The following is a 21,166-nucleotide window of genomic DNA, read 5'->3' on the forward strand; positions in this document are numbered from 1 at the left end:
ACTAATATTAGATGACAACAGCAGCGGCACTGAGAGTTAACACACTCTACCTCAACACACAAACACCCTCCATTCCATATACAGTTGAAGTCAAATTTATTAGTCCTCCTGTGAATTTTGTTTTCCTTTTATAAATATTTCCCAAATGATGTTTAACAGAGCAAGGAATTTTTCACAGTATTTCCTATAATATTTTTTCTTCTGGAGAAAGTTTGATTTGTTTTATTTAGGCTAGAATAAAAGCAGTTTTTAACTTTTTACACACCATTTTAAGCTCAATATTATTAGCCCCCTTCAGCAATATTTCTTTTTGATCGTCTACAGATCAAACCACTGTTATACAATAACTTGCCTAATTACCTTAATGCCGAGTTCAGACTGCATGATTTTAGCCCCAATTTTGACTCGCTGACAGGTTTTGAGAAATTGCAGACAAATGCCTGAAATCACAGGCAATTCGGTGCTCGTTCACGCAAGTAACAATCACACAGTGTGAACACCCGTCAGATATTTGGCATGCTTAATATCTGGACCTGACGGCGATTCAAAGTCCTGCTGTGTGAAATGTGTTCTGATTGAAAATAACATTGACGATTACCTACAGCCAATAAGAGAGTAGCATCCACTAGTATGGGTATCTGCAGGCCAGCGGGAGGTTGTGGGAGAAGTTAAAAGGGCTGCTTTTCGGTCTATTTGGACCCAGGAAATTAAGGAAAAACTAGTTTAAATTTGGCAGGAGCACACGTATCATCTGAGCAATACCACAACCGAGTCGAAAAAGAAAGAAAAGTTGAAGTGAAATTGCTAATTCCTTTCAGGTGAACAAAAAAAGCCCATTTCCAACCCCACTAAAGGCTTCTTTTTCATTATGTAGTTAATAATTAAAGATATACCATGTGACCTTGCGTTGTTTCCATGTCACTTCTGACGTGTGTTTGGTTGTGAGACGTAGTTCGTGGACTGAGACAAAGTTGTCTGCGATTTTTCCTATTGTAAAGTCATATAGTGTGAAACCCCCTGTCGCCGATCCATCTTACAGTGCAAACACAGCAGCGATGGAATGCTACCCCAGATAGTCATGCAGTGTGAAAACATCTTTGACGTAACTACTTTGGAAATCGTGCAGTCTAAACTCGGCATAACTTGCTTAATTAACCTAGTTAAGCCTTTAGGCTTGAAAAATATCTACTCAAATATTATCTACTGTCATCATGGCAAAGATAAAATAAATCAGTTATTAGAAATGAGCTATTAAAATTATTATGATTATAAATGTGTTAATCTCTCCGTTAAACAGGGGGGGGGGGGATATACAGGCGGGTTTATAATTCCGGAGGGCTAATAATTCTGACTTCAACTGTATTAACAGATAAAACACAGAAAAATGAAGCCTAAAGTTAAAAGCAAAGCAACAAGAAAGCATCAAAAAGTTACATTTCAAGCCTAAAATAGCTTTGGAGTAGCAGGGATGATTGTAAAATCTGTTGTTTATAAGAAACATGATTGTTTTTTTTAATTAACAGCAAAATGTAAGATTTCAATTTGAGTGAGTTTGATTCACAACCTTTTAAGTTCCAAAGTTTTTGAGCATATGCAATGAATAATTTAGCAATAATGTTATCTATAATCTATTAACATGATTATAAAATCCTAATTCACAAGATATATGCACTTGAAACCTGTCTCTAGCTTTTGTAAACATGCATTAATGATTTCAGATGACATCACCCTGTGCTTCAGCATCTTGTCAGGTTTTCTGTCCGATCAAATGCTCTCCAGAAATTGAAGCATTCCTCCTTATATTGCGATAGCCGCCAAAGCTGCGTTGAAATCGATCGTTTATTTACACAATTACTGTTTTCTGTGGCAAATGGTTGGATGGCAAATCTGGATGTTTATTAATCATTATCAATAATTTGCTTGTTGTTTCACTTAACAGCCACTGGTTTAGATTTTGAAAGCGTTTTTACTTATTAAACCGAATTATTAATGCTGTGTCCCAATTCGTCTACTTATACTACGTCTAAAAAGTATGTTCTTGCATACTTATGAGTGTGTAAGTCTTGGGACATACTACTACATTTAATGAACTGTTTTGTTGCTCGTTTACATGCCCTATGCCCTTTAGTTCATATTTAAATTACTACTGTATTAATGAAGTAGCAGCTGTTTAATCTGACATCCGTGAGAATATCATCCAGAGATATGTCCACAGCTGTTTGCAGAGTTATGCAATGGAAAACGTGATTTAAATATTTTAACAGTCATTCAAAGAACTTTAGCAAAGCCTCTCCACTTAACCATCATTCTCGCAGGTCAGCAATGTTTGTAGTTTGTTAACATTTTTACCCGCGTTTGTAGTTTAATGCTCAATGTGCAACATAAACTCACAGGTCACTTTATTAGGTACACCTGTCCAACTGCTTGTTAATGCAGATTTCTAATCAGTCAATCACATGGTAGCAACTCAATGCATTTAAGAATGTAGACATGGTCAAGACGATCTACTGCAGTTCAACCCGAGCATCAGAATGGGGAAGAACAGGGATTTAAGTGACTTTGAACGTGGCATGGTTGTTGGTGCCAGTATTTCAGAATAGGTAGGGTAGGGTAGGGTCAGAGCTTGACATCAACAACATGAAAGCATGGATCCATCTTGCCTTGTATCATTGGTTCAGGTTGTTGGTGGTGGTGGTGTAATGGCTTGGAGGATATTTTCTTGTCACATTTTGGGCCCATTAGAACCAATTGAGCATCGTTTCAACGCCACAGCCTACCTGAGTATTGTTGCTGACCATGTCCATCCCTTTATGACCACAATGTACCCATCTTCTGATGATTACTTCCAGCAGGATAACAAGCCATGTCATAAAGCGCAAATAATCTCAGACTGGTTTCTTGGTCAGTGCTATCATGTCAATATGGACCAAAATCTCTTTCCAGTACCTTGTTGAATCTATGCCACAAAGGATTAAGGCAGTTCTGAAAGCAAAAGAGGGTCCAACCAGGGACTAGTAAGGTGTACCTAATAAAGTGGCCGGTGAGTGTATTGTGGCTAATATTATCCAGTAGAGTACGCATAGATATGCACTTTGAATATTTAAATAGTTAACCATCCTGAATACTAAATTCAGTATACTATGATATGGGACATGCTAATTCTATTTTCAAATACTATTTGGTATGAGAATTGGGACGCAGCATCAGCTCTGTTGCACCTATTCATTCATGCATATTTGTGATATTCCAAAAAACAACAACAGCCAATCAGCATCCTCGTGACTCACCCTGAGCTCCACCCACTTGTCCAGCATTCTCTTGTCGTTGAACTCACAGAGCAGCCCAGAGGTAGTGATGCAGAACGTACTGCTCGCTTTCCGGCCTTTTCCACACGCAACATCGCTGAAGAAGTTATTCCTCAGCTCTCCTAGAAGACCAGAGCGGCCCGATAACGGCACTGTGGCGTTCACCTGTCAGTGAAAACAATTAGGAGACTGATGATTTTTAGTACAGTATTAAATAAAGGTATAATTCACCCCAAAAAAATTTAAATTCTGTCATATTTACTCACCCTTCACTTGTTCCAAACCTGATGGATTTTCTTTATTCTTTTGAACGCAAGGAAGATAGTTTGAAAAAAGTTGAAAACCTGTAACCATTGACTTCCATAGTATTTGGAAGTCAATAGTTGCAGGTTATTAGCTTTCTTCAAAATCTTCTTTTGTGTTCAACAAAAAAAAAAAGAAACCCATAAAGGTTTAAAACCACGTGAGGGTGAGTAAATAGTGACCTAATCACAATTTTTGGATGAACTGTTGCCTTAACCGACTGTGCATTTGAGATTGGGTCAAGGGTGGCAGTTTGTACCTTGGATGATTTGGTGTGGTCAAGATACCAGAACTTGACGTGTCGGTTTCCGGCTGTAACAAAGTACGAGCTGTCATCTGAGAAAGACACCGCCGTCACTTTACTGGACACCTTGTTGGCAGCGACCACAACATTTTTCTGTAAGTACAAAAAGACAATTAAAAATAAAATAAATAAATATAAATATATATATATATAAATATATATATATATATATATATATATATATATATATATATATATATATATATATATATATATATATATATATATATATATATATATATATATATATATAAATATATATATATATATATATATATATATATATATATATTATATATATATATATATATATATATATATATATATATATATATATATATAATGATATAATAATAAATTATATTATTTTTATAATAATGAAATAAAATATATATATTTTAATGTTTTAGTTTATTGGTTTTATGCATTAAATTGCAATAAAAACATGCATTTTTAATTTATTGATTCATTACAATGCAACAATTATATGAGGAAAATCATAGTAATTACTTAATAATTAGTAATTAGTTTGCATAATGCAGAGTTATTTATTGACAAATCACTGTTTAAAAATTAATCTAAAAGCATTTAACATAGACAATAAACACTTTTTATTTACAAATCTACATTGTCTCACAGGATTATTATAGTTCACTAAAACAAACCTCTTTTTTACTTGAAACAAAATAAACATCAACTTAAATACTTCTCATTTCACTAGGTGTACTTAAAGATCTAAAATTAAAAAAAAATTAGAATACAAACTACTAATAACTATAAATAAAAATAAATAAAACTAATATAATTGCCAAAAACAATAAAAATTACACAAATGATTTATTATAAAAAATATTAAATCTAAAAAAAAGTTCAAAATAATAGAAACTATCCATCTATATATCCATCCAATTTATCAGTCAATCCATTCTTTTAATCTATTCATCCATCAATCTATAGATCTTGTTTATTCTTTTTCTTTTGATACATTAAGGGGATCGTTCATGAAAATTAATATCGTTTATTGCAAACCTTTATGAGTTTCTTTATTCTGATGAACACAAAAGAAGATATTTGAGAAAAGCTGAAAACCTTTAACCACTGACATTCATTAAAAAATACTATGGAAGACATTGGTTACAGGTTTCCAACATTCTTCAAAATATCTTCTTTTGTGAAGCTTTAAAACTAGTGACGTGATTAAATGATGAATTTTCATTTTTTGGGCGAACTATCGCTTTAACACTCTTATTATCTTTAGGAATCCAGTTTTCCAAACACCATATATGAGAATTAAACAAACGAAAGCCATCTATATTACCAACGAAAGTTATCTATGAATATTGCTAGTCACCTTCCAGGCCCAGACGTTGACGATCATGTCGTGCTGATAGCCCACGCTGACGATGTATTTACTGTTGGGGGAGAAAGAGACACACGCCACGCCGTATTTATGTTCCTGTAACTCGGCCACCTGCGTCCTTTCCGCCACGTCCCAGACACGCACCGCCGGCATATGACCACTCTAGCAGGAGAGAAAGAGAGATTACGAGCGTTTTTAGCATGTTTCACACTCAACACCATAGCAATGAACACATTACGATCTACAAAAGAGGATATTTAGATACAAACAATTATATTCAGCTATGGAAAAAAAAATCAAAAGACCCCTTGAAGATTCTGTTTTCTGGAATTATAATTGTTATGTGTTTGAGTAACATTCATGCAAATAACATAAAAGAAAATGTAAAATAGTTTTGACTTTCTTTTGTTCTTTTTTAAATGTCAGTTGGTCAAAAAACAAATGTTTTCATGCTGGGATCCACACAATTCCTCCATGTTGTCCTAAAACAAATCGATTACTTAAGTGGATTGAACATAAAACAACTCCATTGTCCCCCCCAAAAATGAAGAATTGTCATTTCAATTCATTTTAAATAGATTTTTTAGATTTATAGAATATAGAGATTAAAGATTTTTTCAACACATTTCTGAACATAATAGTTTTAATAACTCATCTCTAATAACTGATTTATTTTATCTTTGCCATGATGACAGTAAATAATATTTGACTAGATATTTTCAAGACACTTCTATACAGCTTAAAGTTACATTTAAAGGCTTAACTAGGTTAATTAGGTTAACTAGGGAGGTTAGGGTAATTAGGCAAGTTATTGTATAACGATGGTTTATTCTGTAGACTATTGAAAAAAAAAAATAGCTTAAAGGGGCTAATAATGCTTATTACCTTATTACCTTAAAATAGTTTTTTAAAAAATTAAAAACTGCTTTTATTCTAGCCGAAATAAATCAAATAAGACTTTCTCCAGAAAAAAAATATATTATCAGACACCCCTTAAAAATGTCCTTACTCTGTTAAACATCAAAAAAAGAAAGAAAAATCAAAGGGGGGCTTTATTTCTTTGATTGATCGCGTGTTTCCGACCAGAGAGAAAGTTGTATTAATGACCCATTATTGACCACTGCCTGTTTCAAGAACTTGATTGAAGCTTTGTGATTCTGGATTATACATTTTGTACATAGTGTATTTTTTTATTTAGCCCTCTTGAATTATTAGCCCCCTTGTATATTTTGTTTTACAGAAAGAAGATTGTTTCCAACACATTTCTAAACTTAATAGTTTTAATAACTCATTTCTAATAACTGATTTCTTTTATCTTTGCCATGATGACAGTTAATAATATTTTTCAGCTTAAAGTGACATTTAAAGGCTTAATTAGGTTAACTAGGCAGGTTAGGGTTATTAGGCTAGTCATTGTATAAGGATGGTTTGTGCTGTAGACAATCAGAAAAAATAATATTGCTTAAGGGGGCTAATAATGTTGACATTAAAATAGTTAAAAAAATTTTAAAACTGCTTCTATTCTAGCGAAATAAAGCAAATTAAAATTTCTCTAGAAGAAAAAACATCAATTAGAAAATATATTTTAAAAAGTAAATAAATCACTGGGGGGGGGGGGGGGGGTAATTTTGACCTCAACTGTACTATTCAATATTATAAAATAAATAAATTCTAATGCTTAGCTTCTTAGACTTTACACACCTAAAACTTGTCTATAGCACTTGTTCACTGCTGCTCTTATAGTTGTGTAAATTGCTTCCTTGTCCTCATTTGTAAGTCGCTTTGGATAAAAGCGTCTGCTAAATGGCTAAATGTAAATGTAAATGTAATATAATATAGAAATAACTGTGGGAACTATGAATCTTTATTTTGATGTACTGCAAACACAATTATGAGCACCTTCGCAAATTGCTCAATGCTTGTTTGTTCAACACTTTAACAACCACTGACAGAGAAAGACGTCCAGACAAATCCAATCAAGACAGATCATGCACGGCAAAACAACGAGGAATTAAGCAAGAGCCATTCTGATTGATCTTACACAACATCATCCTGCTTTATTTAATTCAGGACTGTACCGCCAACATCTGATCAGCATTCAGCGCTGCAGGAGCTTCACCCTGCCAAAGTGGAGGTCAGAGGTCAAACCACAGTGAGCAGACTGTTTCTGTCTCTTCCTTCAGGCACGTTTTTTTTTCTTTCTCTCTACATGCTCTCTTGCTTGCCCTTTCTTGGCGCTCTCGCTTTCACCTTTTTTTGACAGCAGACACAGTCTGTGTGCAGGTTGGCACGGTGCCGCCTGTTGCCATGGCAGCCGGTAAGCCCAAACTCACATCACTTTCACATGCTGGAGTAAGAAACTCCACTCAAACACACACAGAAATGTGGAAACACACACATAATTCAGCCGCCAGCATGATTTAGAGGATTAGACATTCTGGTCAGTGTCCAGACTACGGTTTCCATTCAGTAGTGTTAGAGTAAATGGCCAGAAGTGTGGACACTTCATCAATGCAGACTATTCCTAAAGGGTCACGAAACCCCAAAACACAGTTTTCAAGATGTTGACAGCAGTAGTGGAAAGAGTACTGAAAAATCATACTCAAGTAAAAGTACCATTACTTGCCTAAAAATGTAGTGCAAGTAGAGTAAAAGTAGTAAATATTACTCGAAGTATAAGTAAAAACATGCAGCTCAACTCATTGTTCAAGCTCTTGTTCTCTCCAAACTGGACTATTGCAACTCTCTGCTAGCCGGGCTTCCAGCTAATTCTATCAAACCTCTTCAGCTGCTTCAGAACGCAGCAGCACGAGTGGTCTTTGATGAACCCAAAAGAGCACATGTCACTCCGCTACTCACCCGTTTGCACTGGCTACCAGTTGCTGCTCGCATCAAATTCAAAGCTCTGATGTTTGCTTACAAAGCGACCTCTGGCTTTGCTCCCTCTTATCTGCTCTCACTTCTGCAGATTTATGTGCCCTCCAGAAACTTGCGTTCTGTGAATGAACATCGCCTCGTGGTTCCATCCCAAAGAGGGAAGAAATCACTTTCCCGAACTCTCGCATTCAATCTGCCCAGTTGGTGGAATGAACTCCCTAACTACATCAGAACAGCAGAGTCACTTGCTGTCTTCAAGAAACGACTAAAAACGCAACTGTTTAGTCTCCACTTTCCTTCCTAATCTATAACTGCCTCTCTGGCTATACCACTAACTGTGCTCTCTCTCTCTCTCTCTCAAGAAAAAAAAAAAAAAAAAAAAAACAACATTACTAATGCTTTGCTTCTTAGACTTTACACACCTGAAACTTGTCTATAGCACTTGTTCACTGCTGCTCTTATAGTTGTGTAAACTGCTCCCTTGTCCTCATTTGTAAGTCGCTTTGGATAAAAGCGTCTGCTAAATGACTAAATGTAAATGTAAAAAGTAGACCTTTCAAAAGTACTCAAGAGTAGTGAGTGTTACGCTGTAAAAAGCTGATGTGTTTACATGTAATTTGTGGATGTGTGTAAACGTAACATTCTATAGGGATTTAAATTATTGCCCAGCAGGCACACAACATCATAAGACGTTAATATTAGGTTAGATTTAGGTCGTCAGGTGACCAAAATTTAATGTCTAGTCAACGTCTAAGGACAACATTATTTTGATGTCCAAAAACGACGTCAAATGACGTTGATATTTGGTCGATTTTAGGTTGTGTTAGAAAGTGACCAAAATCAACGTGGAGCCAACGTCTTCAACCAACCTCACGATGTTAAATACTGACATTTATTTGTCAGGTATGGCAACCAAAATCCAACATCTGATAGACATCATAGTGGTAACGTCCACACAACACCAAGGCGTAACATCATTAGACGTTAATATTGGGTTAATTCTAGGTTGGACGTTGGACATTGACGTCGGCCTGATGTTGGGTTCTGATGTCAACCTGATTTTCATTTCCAAACAAAATGCAATGTCCCCATGATGTTGGGGTACAACATCAAATTGAAGTCATGTTGACGTCCTATGCCTGCTGGGTCTTGAAGGCCATTTTGGTCAACATACAGTAAACATCCGTCATCTTCTCATCAGTGACATGCATCTAGGGTCAATGCGTTTAAAGATTTTGAACGTCTTCTTAGACACTTTTAGTGTTTCCGAACAGTTTGCTGCAATTATAAATCGCCCATGTCTTGAGATCTTCATTATGATGCGATTTACCTTCTATGTGTGATTTGATTGGACAGGAATCACAGAACTGATTTTTCTAATCCCCATAGACAAGAACAAATAAAGTAGTGACTGCAGGTTTGTTACATTCCTGTGTTGTGTGATTATTATTATTTTTCCTTTCGCTAGTTTCTCTGTCGCTCGCTCTCTCACTCGCTCTCTCTCTCTCTCAATTCAATTCAATTGTTGCTTTATTGGCATGACTAATGTTACAAATGTATTGCCAAAGCAGTTTTAAAGTTTACATAAAAAGTAAAATAAAAGTATACATATATAATAAAAAACAGTAAACACAGTAAATAGTAGTACTAAAAAAATAAATAACTAAAAATTATATTTATATATAATAATTAAATAAAATATCAACAATACATCACATTATTCAATATATCACATTAATATTCAATATACCATGTTATTATTCAACATATCATATTATTCAAACAAATCAATACAAAAATAATAATAGATCAGAATAAACTGTTCATTTAACAATCAACATTTTAGGATAAAACAGTAATAAAAACAATAACAATCAGTATATTTACAGTGATTCATTTATATTAATCTAGATGTGTGTGTGTGTGTGTGTGTGTGTGTGTGTGTGTGTGTGCGTGTGTGTGTGTGTGTGTGTGTGTGTGTGTGTGTGTGTGTGTGTGTAAGCGCATCACTGATGTTTTTATTCCTGTAATTTTTATTTTTGTTTTTATTTCTTTCTCATACGACATACATTGTGCACACGTAGCTTTGAATATCACTTTTGTTAGACACAGTAGGTAGGAGCGTGCTCCACCCGCTGTACTTTTGTTTTTTCTCTTATATTAGCGTAGGTTAGTAAGTGCGTAATAGACGCGAAGATTTTCTGTTCAATAACTGATGTATTTTGCTTTTGGATAGTTAGGGTAGAGGTTGGGCCGATAGAATAGATTGTTTTGTTATATTTATTTCTATTGTTTGGACGCCGCCCGCGTCTCATCTATCTGTTCAAACATTTTATGTCCCATTTGTTGTCTGTAATTTTCAATTTATTCTTGTAAGTATTTATTATTCCTTCTATATACATATTTTTGCACTTATTATTATCACTACCTTTGTAAATAAACTCACTTTATTGCATTTAGTGGTATTTGGTATTGCATTACTTGGTATTTTGTCCCTCACTTGTTGATATTGTGTTAAAGTTACTCTCCTTAACCCTTGACTGACCATCTTTAAGATTGTAACAAGGTTGAAGTAAAGAAGTGAGTAAAAGTACCAATACTGCAATAAAAATGTACATTCGATCAGAGTCGCAAAAAGGAACTATTCTGAGAAACTAAGGAGTCAGTTCTCTTCCAGCGACTCAGCATCTGTGTGGAAAAGTTTGAAAAACATCACAAACTACAAGACACCATCCCCCAGCACTGTAGACAATGAACGACTTGCAAACGACCTGAATGAGTTTTACTGCCGGTTTGAGAAAACTCCCCACACCCACTCTGAACTGCTCTTCACGCCACCATTAACACCTCCACCACCCCCTGCCTCCCCCATACCTGCCCTACAGTTTAACGAAGAGGAGGTGCGCCAGGTCTTCCAGAAACAGAAGAGGAAAAAAGCACCAGGCCCAGATTTTATAACACCAGCCTGTTTAAAATCCTGTGCTGACCAACTGGCCCCCATCTTCACCCTGATCTTCAACAGATTACTGGAGCTGTGTGAAGTGCCCTCCTGCCTCAAACGCTCTACCATCATCCCCATCCCAAAGAAATCCAAACTTACAGGACTAAATGACTACAGACCAGTGGCACTAACATCTGTGGTCATGAAGTCTTTTGAAAAACTGGTGCTGGCCCACCTGAAGGACATCACTGAACCCTCACTGGACTCTCTTCAGTTTGCCTACAGAGCAAACAGGTCTGTGGATGATGCAGTAAATATGGGACTGCATTATGCTCTGCAACACCTAGACAGACCAGGGACCTATGTGAGGATCTTGTTTGTTGACTACAGCTCGGCGTTTAACACTATCATCCCAAAACTTCTCCTGCCCAAATTAACTCAGCTCTCTGTGCCCACCTCTGTCTGTCAGTGGATCAACAGCTTCCTAACGGACAGGCAGCAGCTGGTGAAGCTGGGAAAATTCTCATCTAGCATCCGCACAATCAGCACTGGCGCCCCCCAGGGGTGTGTCCTCTCCCCACTGCTCTTCTCCCTGTACACGAATGACTGCACTTCAAAGGACTCCTCTGTGAAGCTCTTGAAGTTTGCAGACGACACCACACTTATCGGCCTCATTCAGGACGGTGACGAGTCTGCTTACAGACAGGAGGTTAAGGAGTTGGCTTCTGGTGTAGCCACAACAACCTGGATCTCAACACGCTCAAAACAGTGGAGATGATAGTGGACTTCAGGAGAAACCCCCCTGCTCTCCTCCCACTGAGCATCATGGACAGCATTATGGCAGCAGTGGAGTCATTCAGGTTCCTGGGCACCACCATCTCTCAGGACCTGAAGTGGGACACTCACATTGACTCCATTGTCAAAAAAGCTCAACAGAGGCTGTACTTTCTTCGTCAGCTGAGGAAGTTTAACCTCCCAAAGGAGCTGCTGAAACAGTTCTACACCTCCATCATTGAATCAGTCATCTGCACATCAATAACTGTCTGGTTTAGCTCAGCTACTAAATACGACCTCAAAAGACTACGTCGAATAGTTCGGACTGCTGAGCGAATCCCTGGTACAACCCTTCCTACTCCCCAAGAACTGTACTTATCCAGAGCGAGCAGAAGGGCTGCCAAAATCACTCTGGACCCCTCACACCCAGCACACTGCCTCTTTGAACTTTTACATTCTGGTCGACGCTACAGAGCACTGCGCACCAGAACAGCCCGACACAGAAACAGTTTCTTCCCTCAGGCAATCCATCGTATGAACACTTGATGATAATAATTGCGAAACCAACATCACTACTTGCTATACACTTTTATACACATATACACTTATTTAACAACACACTTTACATGCCAATTTGCACATAACAGCTGCACATATAACGTTGTATATAGTAATAAACACGTACATACACTTGTCAATCTGTATATTTGCACTCACTACTTACTTCTATTTTTTTAAAATATATTTATTATCTGTTTTTTGTCCTGTCTCTGTAATCCTGTTGCACGGTAGAAGCTCTGTCACGAAAACAAATTCCTAGTATGTGTGAACATACCTGGCAATAAAGCTCTTTCTGATTCTGATTCTGATTCTCAAGGCCAAGTAAAAGTACACATTTTTTAAAACTACTAACTAAATTACAATTCCTGAGAAAAACTACTCAATTACTGTAGTTTGAGTATTTGTAATTTGTTACTTTACAGCAGACATTGACAGACATATAATCAAAATTGTAAAAATAAATAAAAGAAAATAAAAGAAAATTAATTAAAATTAAATTAAATAAAACAATTAAAATTAAAAATTTATTTAAAATAAATAAAAATACTATTAAAAATAAAATTTATATAAAATTTTAATACAATTAAAATTAGGAATAAAATATTAAAACATAATATAAATTAATTTATCCATTCATTTTCTTTTTCTTTATTTTCATTTAGTCCCTTTATTAGTCCGGGGTCACCACAGCGGAACGAACCAACTTATCCAGCACATGTTTTTACACTGCGGATGCCCTTCCAACCGTAACCCATCACTGGGAAACATCTATACACACTCACTCACACTCATACACTACGGACAATTTAGCCTACCCAATTCACCTAGACCACATGTCTTTGGACTGTGTGGGAAACCAGAGCACCTAGAGGAAACCCACGCGAACGCAGGGAGAACATGCAAACTCCACACAGAAACGCCAACAGAACAAGCCGAGACTCGAACCGGCAACCTTCTTGCTGTGAGGCGACGGCACTACTTACTGCGCCACTGCGTCGCCCTTATATAAATTAAATTAATTAAAATACTATTAAATTCAATTAAATAAATAAAAAAATGTAAAATTAAATTAAAATGTACACTTTAAAAACTGTCTCAAAATAAACTGAAATTTCATGTGTGTGTGTGTGTGTGTGTGTGTGTGTGTGTGTGTGCGTGTGTGTGTGTGTGTGTGTGTGTGTGTGTGTGTAAAAAAAAAAAATTCTGACAACATGCAAGCAATTATTAATTAATAACATTAATCTAGTAGACCAAAACACTAAAAATGGAGAAAAAAAAAATCTAAGAAAAATCTTGGTAATATTATATAGTATATGTTGTTTCACTTTGTAATTTGCCAAATAATGTTTCATGTTGTCTTTATACCAAAGCAAAATTTTATTCTTTAAAATACTTTTATTCTCCTGTTCACTATACCTTTTTAAACAAGTCATTTAGGTTTACTTCAAAGCCTGCAAGACTTTGTGTCTGCATTGTCTTTAAATCGGGACATAACTTGCATGCTTTAGCAGGATTTATATACTGCAGTCAAAGCAGTAAATCCCTCTAATCCAAACGTTTGTGCTGCAGAATTGCGGAAGGAAAGCAATAGTCATCACATTTGTCTGTACTTGACTCCATTGTGACAACAGACAGATTACGCTGATAGTTACTTCCCACAGGGACTATAGAGAAGATAGAGAACTTTATTTTCATACAGCCCAGTCATATGGTCTTATCAAAGTATGAAAGATAGCACCAGAGCTCCTGACTTCCTTCTAGATCGTCTGATTTAACCACAAAATACAGATATGTTAAGGAATTGAACACCCACCTCGCCTGTGACCACATATTTGCCATCCGGAGAAAAGGAGACTGTAGTGATGGTCTTCCTGTAAAAATGAGAGAGTGGAAGGAAATATTTAAGATGGTGTAAGTTTAGAGACTTCCTCTCAGACTTCCTATGATGATGATTAAATGTTTGAGCGTCCTGACACTGCGGCATTAGATCAATGATTGGTGTGAGTGTGAAATACGACTATCTGTTCGGTTAAATTAATCACTGTTTTCAAAGTCTACCAATGGTTAAGAATAAAAGTGCTTAAATTGCATCTGTTATGCTGTTTAGAATATTCATACATTGGTTTTTGGAAGTCTCCTTCTAGATTTACAGTTGAAGTCAAAATGATTCGCCCTCCTGTGATTTCCTAAATGATGTTTAACAGAGCAAGGAGTTTTTCACAGTATTTCCTATAATATTTTTTCTTCTGGAGAAAGTCTTATTTGGTTTATTTTGGCTAGAATAAAAGCAGTTTAGATTTTTTAAAACCATTTTAAGGTCAATATTATTAGACAACTTAAGCAATATATTTTTAGATTGTCTACAGAACAAACCATCATTAAGCAATGACTTGCCTAATAATCCTAACCTGCCTAGTTAATCTAGTTAAGTCTTTAAATCAAACTTTGAAGGGTCAAAAAACACCAAAACACATGTTTTGAGATGTTGACAGTCATATATGTGTCCCACGCTGCATAAAACACTATTAGGACACATATATGTCACAAAAAAAGTGAAAATTTGTTGTTTTTGCGTTATTTCGAGCAAATTCATTCTTCTGGTTTGAAAAAAAATTTAAGTTACGTCACGGCCATGCTATCATTGTGTGAATTCCAGTGTGGAGACTGGCCGGTACCGCACGGTACAACGTGACGTCTTTGAGTTTTCAGCAGTAATAAGAAATGAGAAAGAACCAATCAGCGTGCTCTATTGTGTATGAGGTGCAACTTCATTAATATGCATGATAGCTTAGCTTCGAAGACGTTTTTACCTGTTACAGTGTTCAGATGGCAGAAAGACGCCAAGTTGTGTTGCCAACCGTAATTAAAACAAATGGAAGAAGAAGAATTGTTCGGAAACATGGGTCATCAGTGTTGTGCCGCAACGAAGGTTTTGTTTTGCAGCTGGACTCACGTGTGGAACAGTGGTCTGCTAACACGCGACAAAAATATGTTTGTAATGAACATTTTTACCCGAGAGCTTTCCGCATCTGGAAATGTTGAAATCCGGATTTGCTGCTCGTCTTCTTTTAAAAAAAGACGCAGTTCCAGTTGGAGTTGATTGTCCTGTCTCTACAGATTTGGTAAGTGTGTGATCAGTGTTTTTTGTTTATGTTTAATCAGAGGTAAAGTTAGTATCATCAGCAGTACTCTATCGGTTGTAAATGCTGCCGAAGAAGATCGGTTGTAAATGCTGCTCTCCGAATGTAAACAGATCGGTTGTAAATGCTGCTCTCCGAATGTAAACACCTTAATCAAACTATTACCGTCATGTATGATTTTTTTGGCCGCATTTTGTGATAGGAGAGTCTATACACAAACGACTGTTTAACGCTATTCTCTGCACCTACCGAGTTACAGAGAAATGCTGAGGGTTTTTTCACCAATACGGCATGTGGTATCAAACATTCCATAAAAACTATATTTCTCCAGGAGTTCCTCGCATCCAATATCTTGTTTGTCACAGGGGGCATGCATGAAATGTTCCTAAATGAAAGTGAAAGGGCCAAACTACAGTTAAAATTAATAATTTGGCAAATAATTCGATTACAGATGTCCATGTAAAGTAGTCACAGTCTTTCTCTTTTGCGTCTGTGTTTGTGTTGGTGCTGTGAAAATCAGCACATGCTCGAACTGAAACTGCCCTTTTCATGCAAACCTTTCCCTTCCCTTTCGCGACTCGACACTCCCACCAAAACAAAGCTAAACTCACCCACTTTCCTGACTTTTTAAAAACTAGAGGTGTGAAAACACCCTGCTGAGACAGGAGGGTTCCATGGCCCTTTAAGCTGAATACAAGTATCTTGTGTGTGCGTAAGCTAGTCGACAGTTCGCTCTGTTGCTCAAGTTATTTGGTCCACCTTTGCAAGTCATCGAAATGAATGGATTTAATTGCACAGTGCTTTTCGCATCTGGTATGAAAGCCAATTCTGCTGAACACTGCTGAAAATGTGGCACAGCATAGCCTTTTTTCTGCTCATATTTGCACCAATTGTTTGTTTTTTTTTCAGCTAAGAACGATCATTTTTGAGGGCCAATAATTCTGTGAGATTCTATTGCTAACCAATGCAAATTTGTCCAGAATGTAAAACTGGAACTACTGACAATTCTTTTCACTTAAAAAAAAATAAATTTTACATAAAATATATTACACTTTTTCATGTACTGTGACTTATTAAATAAAAATAAAAAAACATATAGTACACAATACATCAAGAGGCAACAAAAAAGCATTATATGGGCACTTTAAATACTGGTATTAATGTACTAGTGCTTTTATTTAACAGTTGTTTATGTTGTGCTTGACTACAAATGTATGAAAGTCTCACCGGGAGCTATTGATGATATGATGCTGTTTGTTCTTCTTAGGGTTCAGTAGCACCACCACACACCTAGAAATAAAAATCACAATAAGAAAGAGTTAGTCATTAAATGTTATGCAACAGACACTGTTTAGCATAATGAACATTCTACTATGGTGCCCCTTAAAGAATCAGAGTACTTAACAGGGAATTGACAAACTTTAGGTTAGCAGTTCAGATTTTGACTACACAATTACACTACTTCATCATGGAGTAGTGTTTTCTACTACTAAAACTAAAAGTAAATAAGCTTTTATGTGTCAAAATAGTAGAATGCATCATATACTGTGTCTGTTAAATGATCAGTTACCATGATAAAAGTATTTCTTGAAGTACCTTGGATTAATGCGCGTTACTGGTAAACATTCAGTAATATAATACACCATTATGAAACTATACAGTATATAATATTTGTATTTATGTTAAATTCTTTACATTTTTAACATATTTTATGTCATCTCGCTGACAATTAGGTAAAACCTAGTGGTTTGAAGAACTTAAAAAATACTGAAGATGTATAAATTTTTTTAAATGACAATTCATATTGTGGCTGCATTGTTCCTAAATATAGTATTTCAATATGTCAAATGATTATTGTTTTAAAATATGATCTTTTATATACTCCAATTCTTGATTGTTATATAAATAACATTTTAGTGGGTGCCTTCAATAAAATAATAATAATAAATGTATTATTTAGATCACTTTTTATTCTGAAATAAATAAATTAATAAAACAAGACAGTTTTAATGGATGGAAAAATAATCAATATAGCCGTATTACACTTATGTTTGAATGCCTTTAAACCCCTTTTCATAACTTATATATCAAAGTACCATAGCCATCTGATGTGCCAGTGAACTATGGTTTTGTGGTACTGTGTTGTATGGCTGCTCTGCGTGACAGAGTAGAGACTCGTTCCCTGTGTCATTCATCTACCAAATACAAGAACAATCTCAAATCTTTTCAAAGAACGAAAAACAAACACAAGCCTTTAACAAGCTTTTCTATGGAAATAGAGCAGAGTTGTTCCTACAAAGACAAATTCAGGTGTGGGAAATGACCTGCTGCAGTGCAGACAGAAGAGGAAGGCAGTGCGACAAACAGAACACACAGGAAACGCGTCAATGGCCACTGCACAATCCTTCATGTTTGAGGAATACAAGCTTTTTCATGGAGTCAACAGAAAAAAATAACAAAGTAAACACTGCAAAAGTACAAAGTTTCTACTAAATGTAAAATGCTGATGCAAAGACAGATGCTTGAACCAGTATTTAGAAAAGTAAAAAGACCCTGTCCTGCCATGCACTACCCAAACAAAACAATACAAGTAAACCTCTTTCAGCTCAGTGCACTAAGACTATTAGAGGGGGAAAGGATCTCCTTTCCTTTTGGCATTGTTGATCTTGTAGATCTGGGTACACCTTACAGTAGCATTACAATGTTTTGGTCTTTAAATTTATGATACCTAATCCCTTTCCTAAGGATGTCTAATACGACTGGTCTTCTTACCTAATTAATTAAGCAGCAAATGCATTTCATCTGAATCTGCTTCACTTTACCAATGCAGCTGCGGGTTCAAATTATTTAACACATTTATAGACCAATTCCATCTCTAAATGTAGTTTATTTGGCTACTTGCACACTTGTAAACAAAACAAATGTCATTGATAATCTATCCGGACAATTAGCGCTAGATTTACCAAACAAGGTAAATTTGTGTGAGAGTGCAACTCCAAAAAAGTGCCAACAGGCATGGAAATTTCTGTGAAAGATTTATCGATACCTGCCAAATCAAAGAACAAAGACAATACCTAATTTACATACTGACCAATTTACATGTAGGAAATAACAATAGCAGCCATTTGAAGTGCAACATTTAAGACATGCCTTTTTAAACTAACTGTGGAGGAACTGTGGACATAAGAGGAAGCTGTCTGAAAGGGATGTCCGGGTGCTAACACGGATTGTATCTAAAAAAACTTTGGGTTAGCATAAAAACACAGCTGACCAGCTCAACTCTCCTGTTTCCACCAAAACTGTTCATCGGGAGCTCAATATACATGGCTGGGCTGCTTTAGCCAAACCTTTGGTCACTCGTGCCAGTGCTAATGCCAAATGTTGGTTTTAATGGGCTGTGGACAATATGAAACAAGTATTGTTCGCTGATGAGTCCAACTTCACTGTCTTTCCTACATCCATGAGAGTTACGGTGAGAAGCCTCAAAACATCCACACATACATGATTGTTTGTGCTGCAATATCATGGCATTCCCTAGGCCCAATGCTTGTTCTAGATGGGCGCGTCACTGCCAGGGACGAACCATTCTGGAGGACCATATGTACCCAACGGTTCAAACTTTATATCCTGAATGCGGTGCCGTGTATCAGGATGGTAATGCATCAATACTCACAGAAAAAAATGATGATAGGGAGGTTTGATGAACATGACAGTGAAGTTCAACATCTCCCATGGCCTGCACAGTCACCAGACTAAACATTATTGAGCCACTTTTAGGTGTTTTGGAGTAGAGAGTCAGGAAAGGTTTTCCTCCACCAGCATCATGTTGTGACCTGGCCACTATTCTGCAAGAGGAATGACTCTAAATCCCTCTGGCCACTGTGCTTGTATCTATCATTCCCAAGATGAACTAATGCTGTATTGTACATCAGTGGTTCTCAAACTTAAGCCAGCGACCCCCAATGTAAGATCATCAAGAACTTGCGACCCCCCACTACCAAAGCATATACAAACAATAAAAATAACTTCTTTAAAGCTGTTCACAATATTTTACCTATATTTACTATACATTAAATTAACATTTTTGCTTGGTAGCACTGGTGCTCCTAACTTTAAAAATGTAGTCGCACCAGCCAAAATTTAGTCGCACCCACCATTTATGAGCACCGTTACAACAAGTTTTATAAACCTATTTATTGCATTTGAAATCAACACTAATCAAAACTAACAGGCAAAAAATATATATGCATGAGTGAGGAAAACATGTCTCAACGAAATTCTGTTATCACAAGAAAATACTTTTTTTTTTTTTATAATTATTTTCTAGGAGTTTTCACCTTTATTAACAGGACAGTGGAGATTTACAGACAGGAAAGTGTGGGGAGAAGAGAGAGGAGAAGGATCAGCAAAGGACCTCAAGCTGGGAATCAAACTCGGGTCGCCGCGAGCACCTGGGTGCTATGTGTCGACGCACTAACCACTAGGCTATTGGCGCAGACTAAAATACATTTTTATTACATAATCGGGTGACCAAAAGATACATGGACGGACCGCTCACCAGCCCTGCAGCCACTGCTTGACATGAATAAATCTGTTAATGATAACAGTGTTCTTACAGGTGATGTCTGCCCAGATGCTTTTGACATATACCTTATTATTTGCATACGTCATTTTAATAGCAATACCGGTCTTTTCATGAGCTGCAAAATTAGTTTAATCTTAGTCAGTGCAAGCCCTTTTGCGATGGTGTACGTGGTGTTAAATTTTACATATAGCTGCCACTTGCACGGCTGACAGCATCTGGCGATTAAATGAGGGATGAAACAGAACCTCTCGTGCTTAAAATGTGTAAATGTGGCAAACAGTTACCTGAAAAAGCCGTCCCACAGACTTTACAGTGAATGCTTTAGTTATTTTCATAGCAGACTTGAAGCCAATGGAAGTCTTTTATCCACTCTTCGAGAAGTGTAGATGGTGGATTAATATTCACCACATGATCAGTAATCAGATCTGCCATTATTTATAGCTTTAGGTGGTTTCTAAAACAAAATATGTCACTGTTGTTTTCATTCTCATCTTCAGCGCTTTACATTTTTGCGGTTGTCACTCCTGTCATCTGAAGGCAGAAGGCATTGACTGAGAGATTGACAGCTGATTTTAACCAATCCATTAGCGTTCAGTTCTAGAGCAGTGAGCCAATAAGAAGAGAAGTGTTGCGGGATTTGTTAACTGCAGCAAATTGACATGTCAACTGTTTTAAACTGTTCCTGAGCTCTGCATTTCAAGTGCAAAGATGCATTCTACCTGAAGGTGTCCTAAATACTTTACTAATTCATCCTGATATTTCTGACATTTCCTACTTTTGTCTGATGAGGTCTTGCTCTTATGCTTAGTCAAAGTAGACGGTTCCGGTTTTCACATCCAGATGCGTGCTGTATTGATAACTAGCGAGTTATTCGCTGCACAGTTATGATGTTTCATTCACTTTTTAAAAAAATACTAATCAGTAATATCTTTAAAGAATCTGAAAATACTAGCTTTCACCTGTAATACTGAAAAATATATATTATAATAACTTAAAATTACACAATTTTTAAATCC

At 36.4% G+C, this 21,166-nt stretch overlaps 1 protein-coding gene across 2 annotated transcripts in view; it reads right to left on the reverse strand.

Moving 5' to 3' along the window:
* mapkbp1 (mitogen-activated protein kinase binding protein 1) overlaps window positions 1-21,166 on the reverse strand; it is a 119,810-nt gene that overhangs the window by 58,229 nt on the left and 40,415 nt on the right. For both annotated transcript variants that reach the window (XM_056477701.1, XM_056477700.1), the window contains exons 3-7: window positions 16,793-16,855; window positions 14,239-14,296; window positions 5,264-5,434; window positions 3,868-4,005; window positions 3,288-3,470 (exon numbers count right to left, since the gene is read on the reverse strand). In XM_056477701.1, the coding sequence (XP_056333676.1) occupies window positions 3,288-3,470; window positions 3,868-4,005; window positions 5,264-5,434; window positions 14,239-14,296; window positions 16,793-16,855 (613 nt within the window). The remainder of the gene's footprint in view (window positions 1-3,287; window positions 3,471-3,867; window positions 4,006-5,263; window positions 5,435-14,238; window positions 14,297-16,792; window positions 16,856-21,166) is intronic.

The sequence above is a fragment of the Danio aesculapii genome, chromosome 17 (genome assembly GCF_903798145.1).
Source record: "Danio aesculapii chromosome 17, fDanAes4.1, whole genome shotgun sequence".
Lineage (NCBI taxonomy): Eukaryota > Metazoa > Chordata > Actinopteri > Cypriniformes > Danionidae > Danio > Danio aesculapii.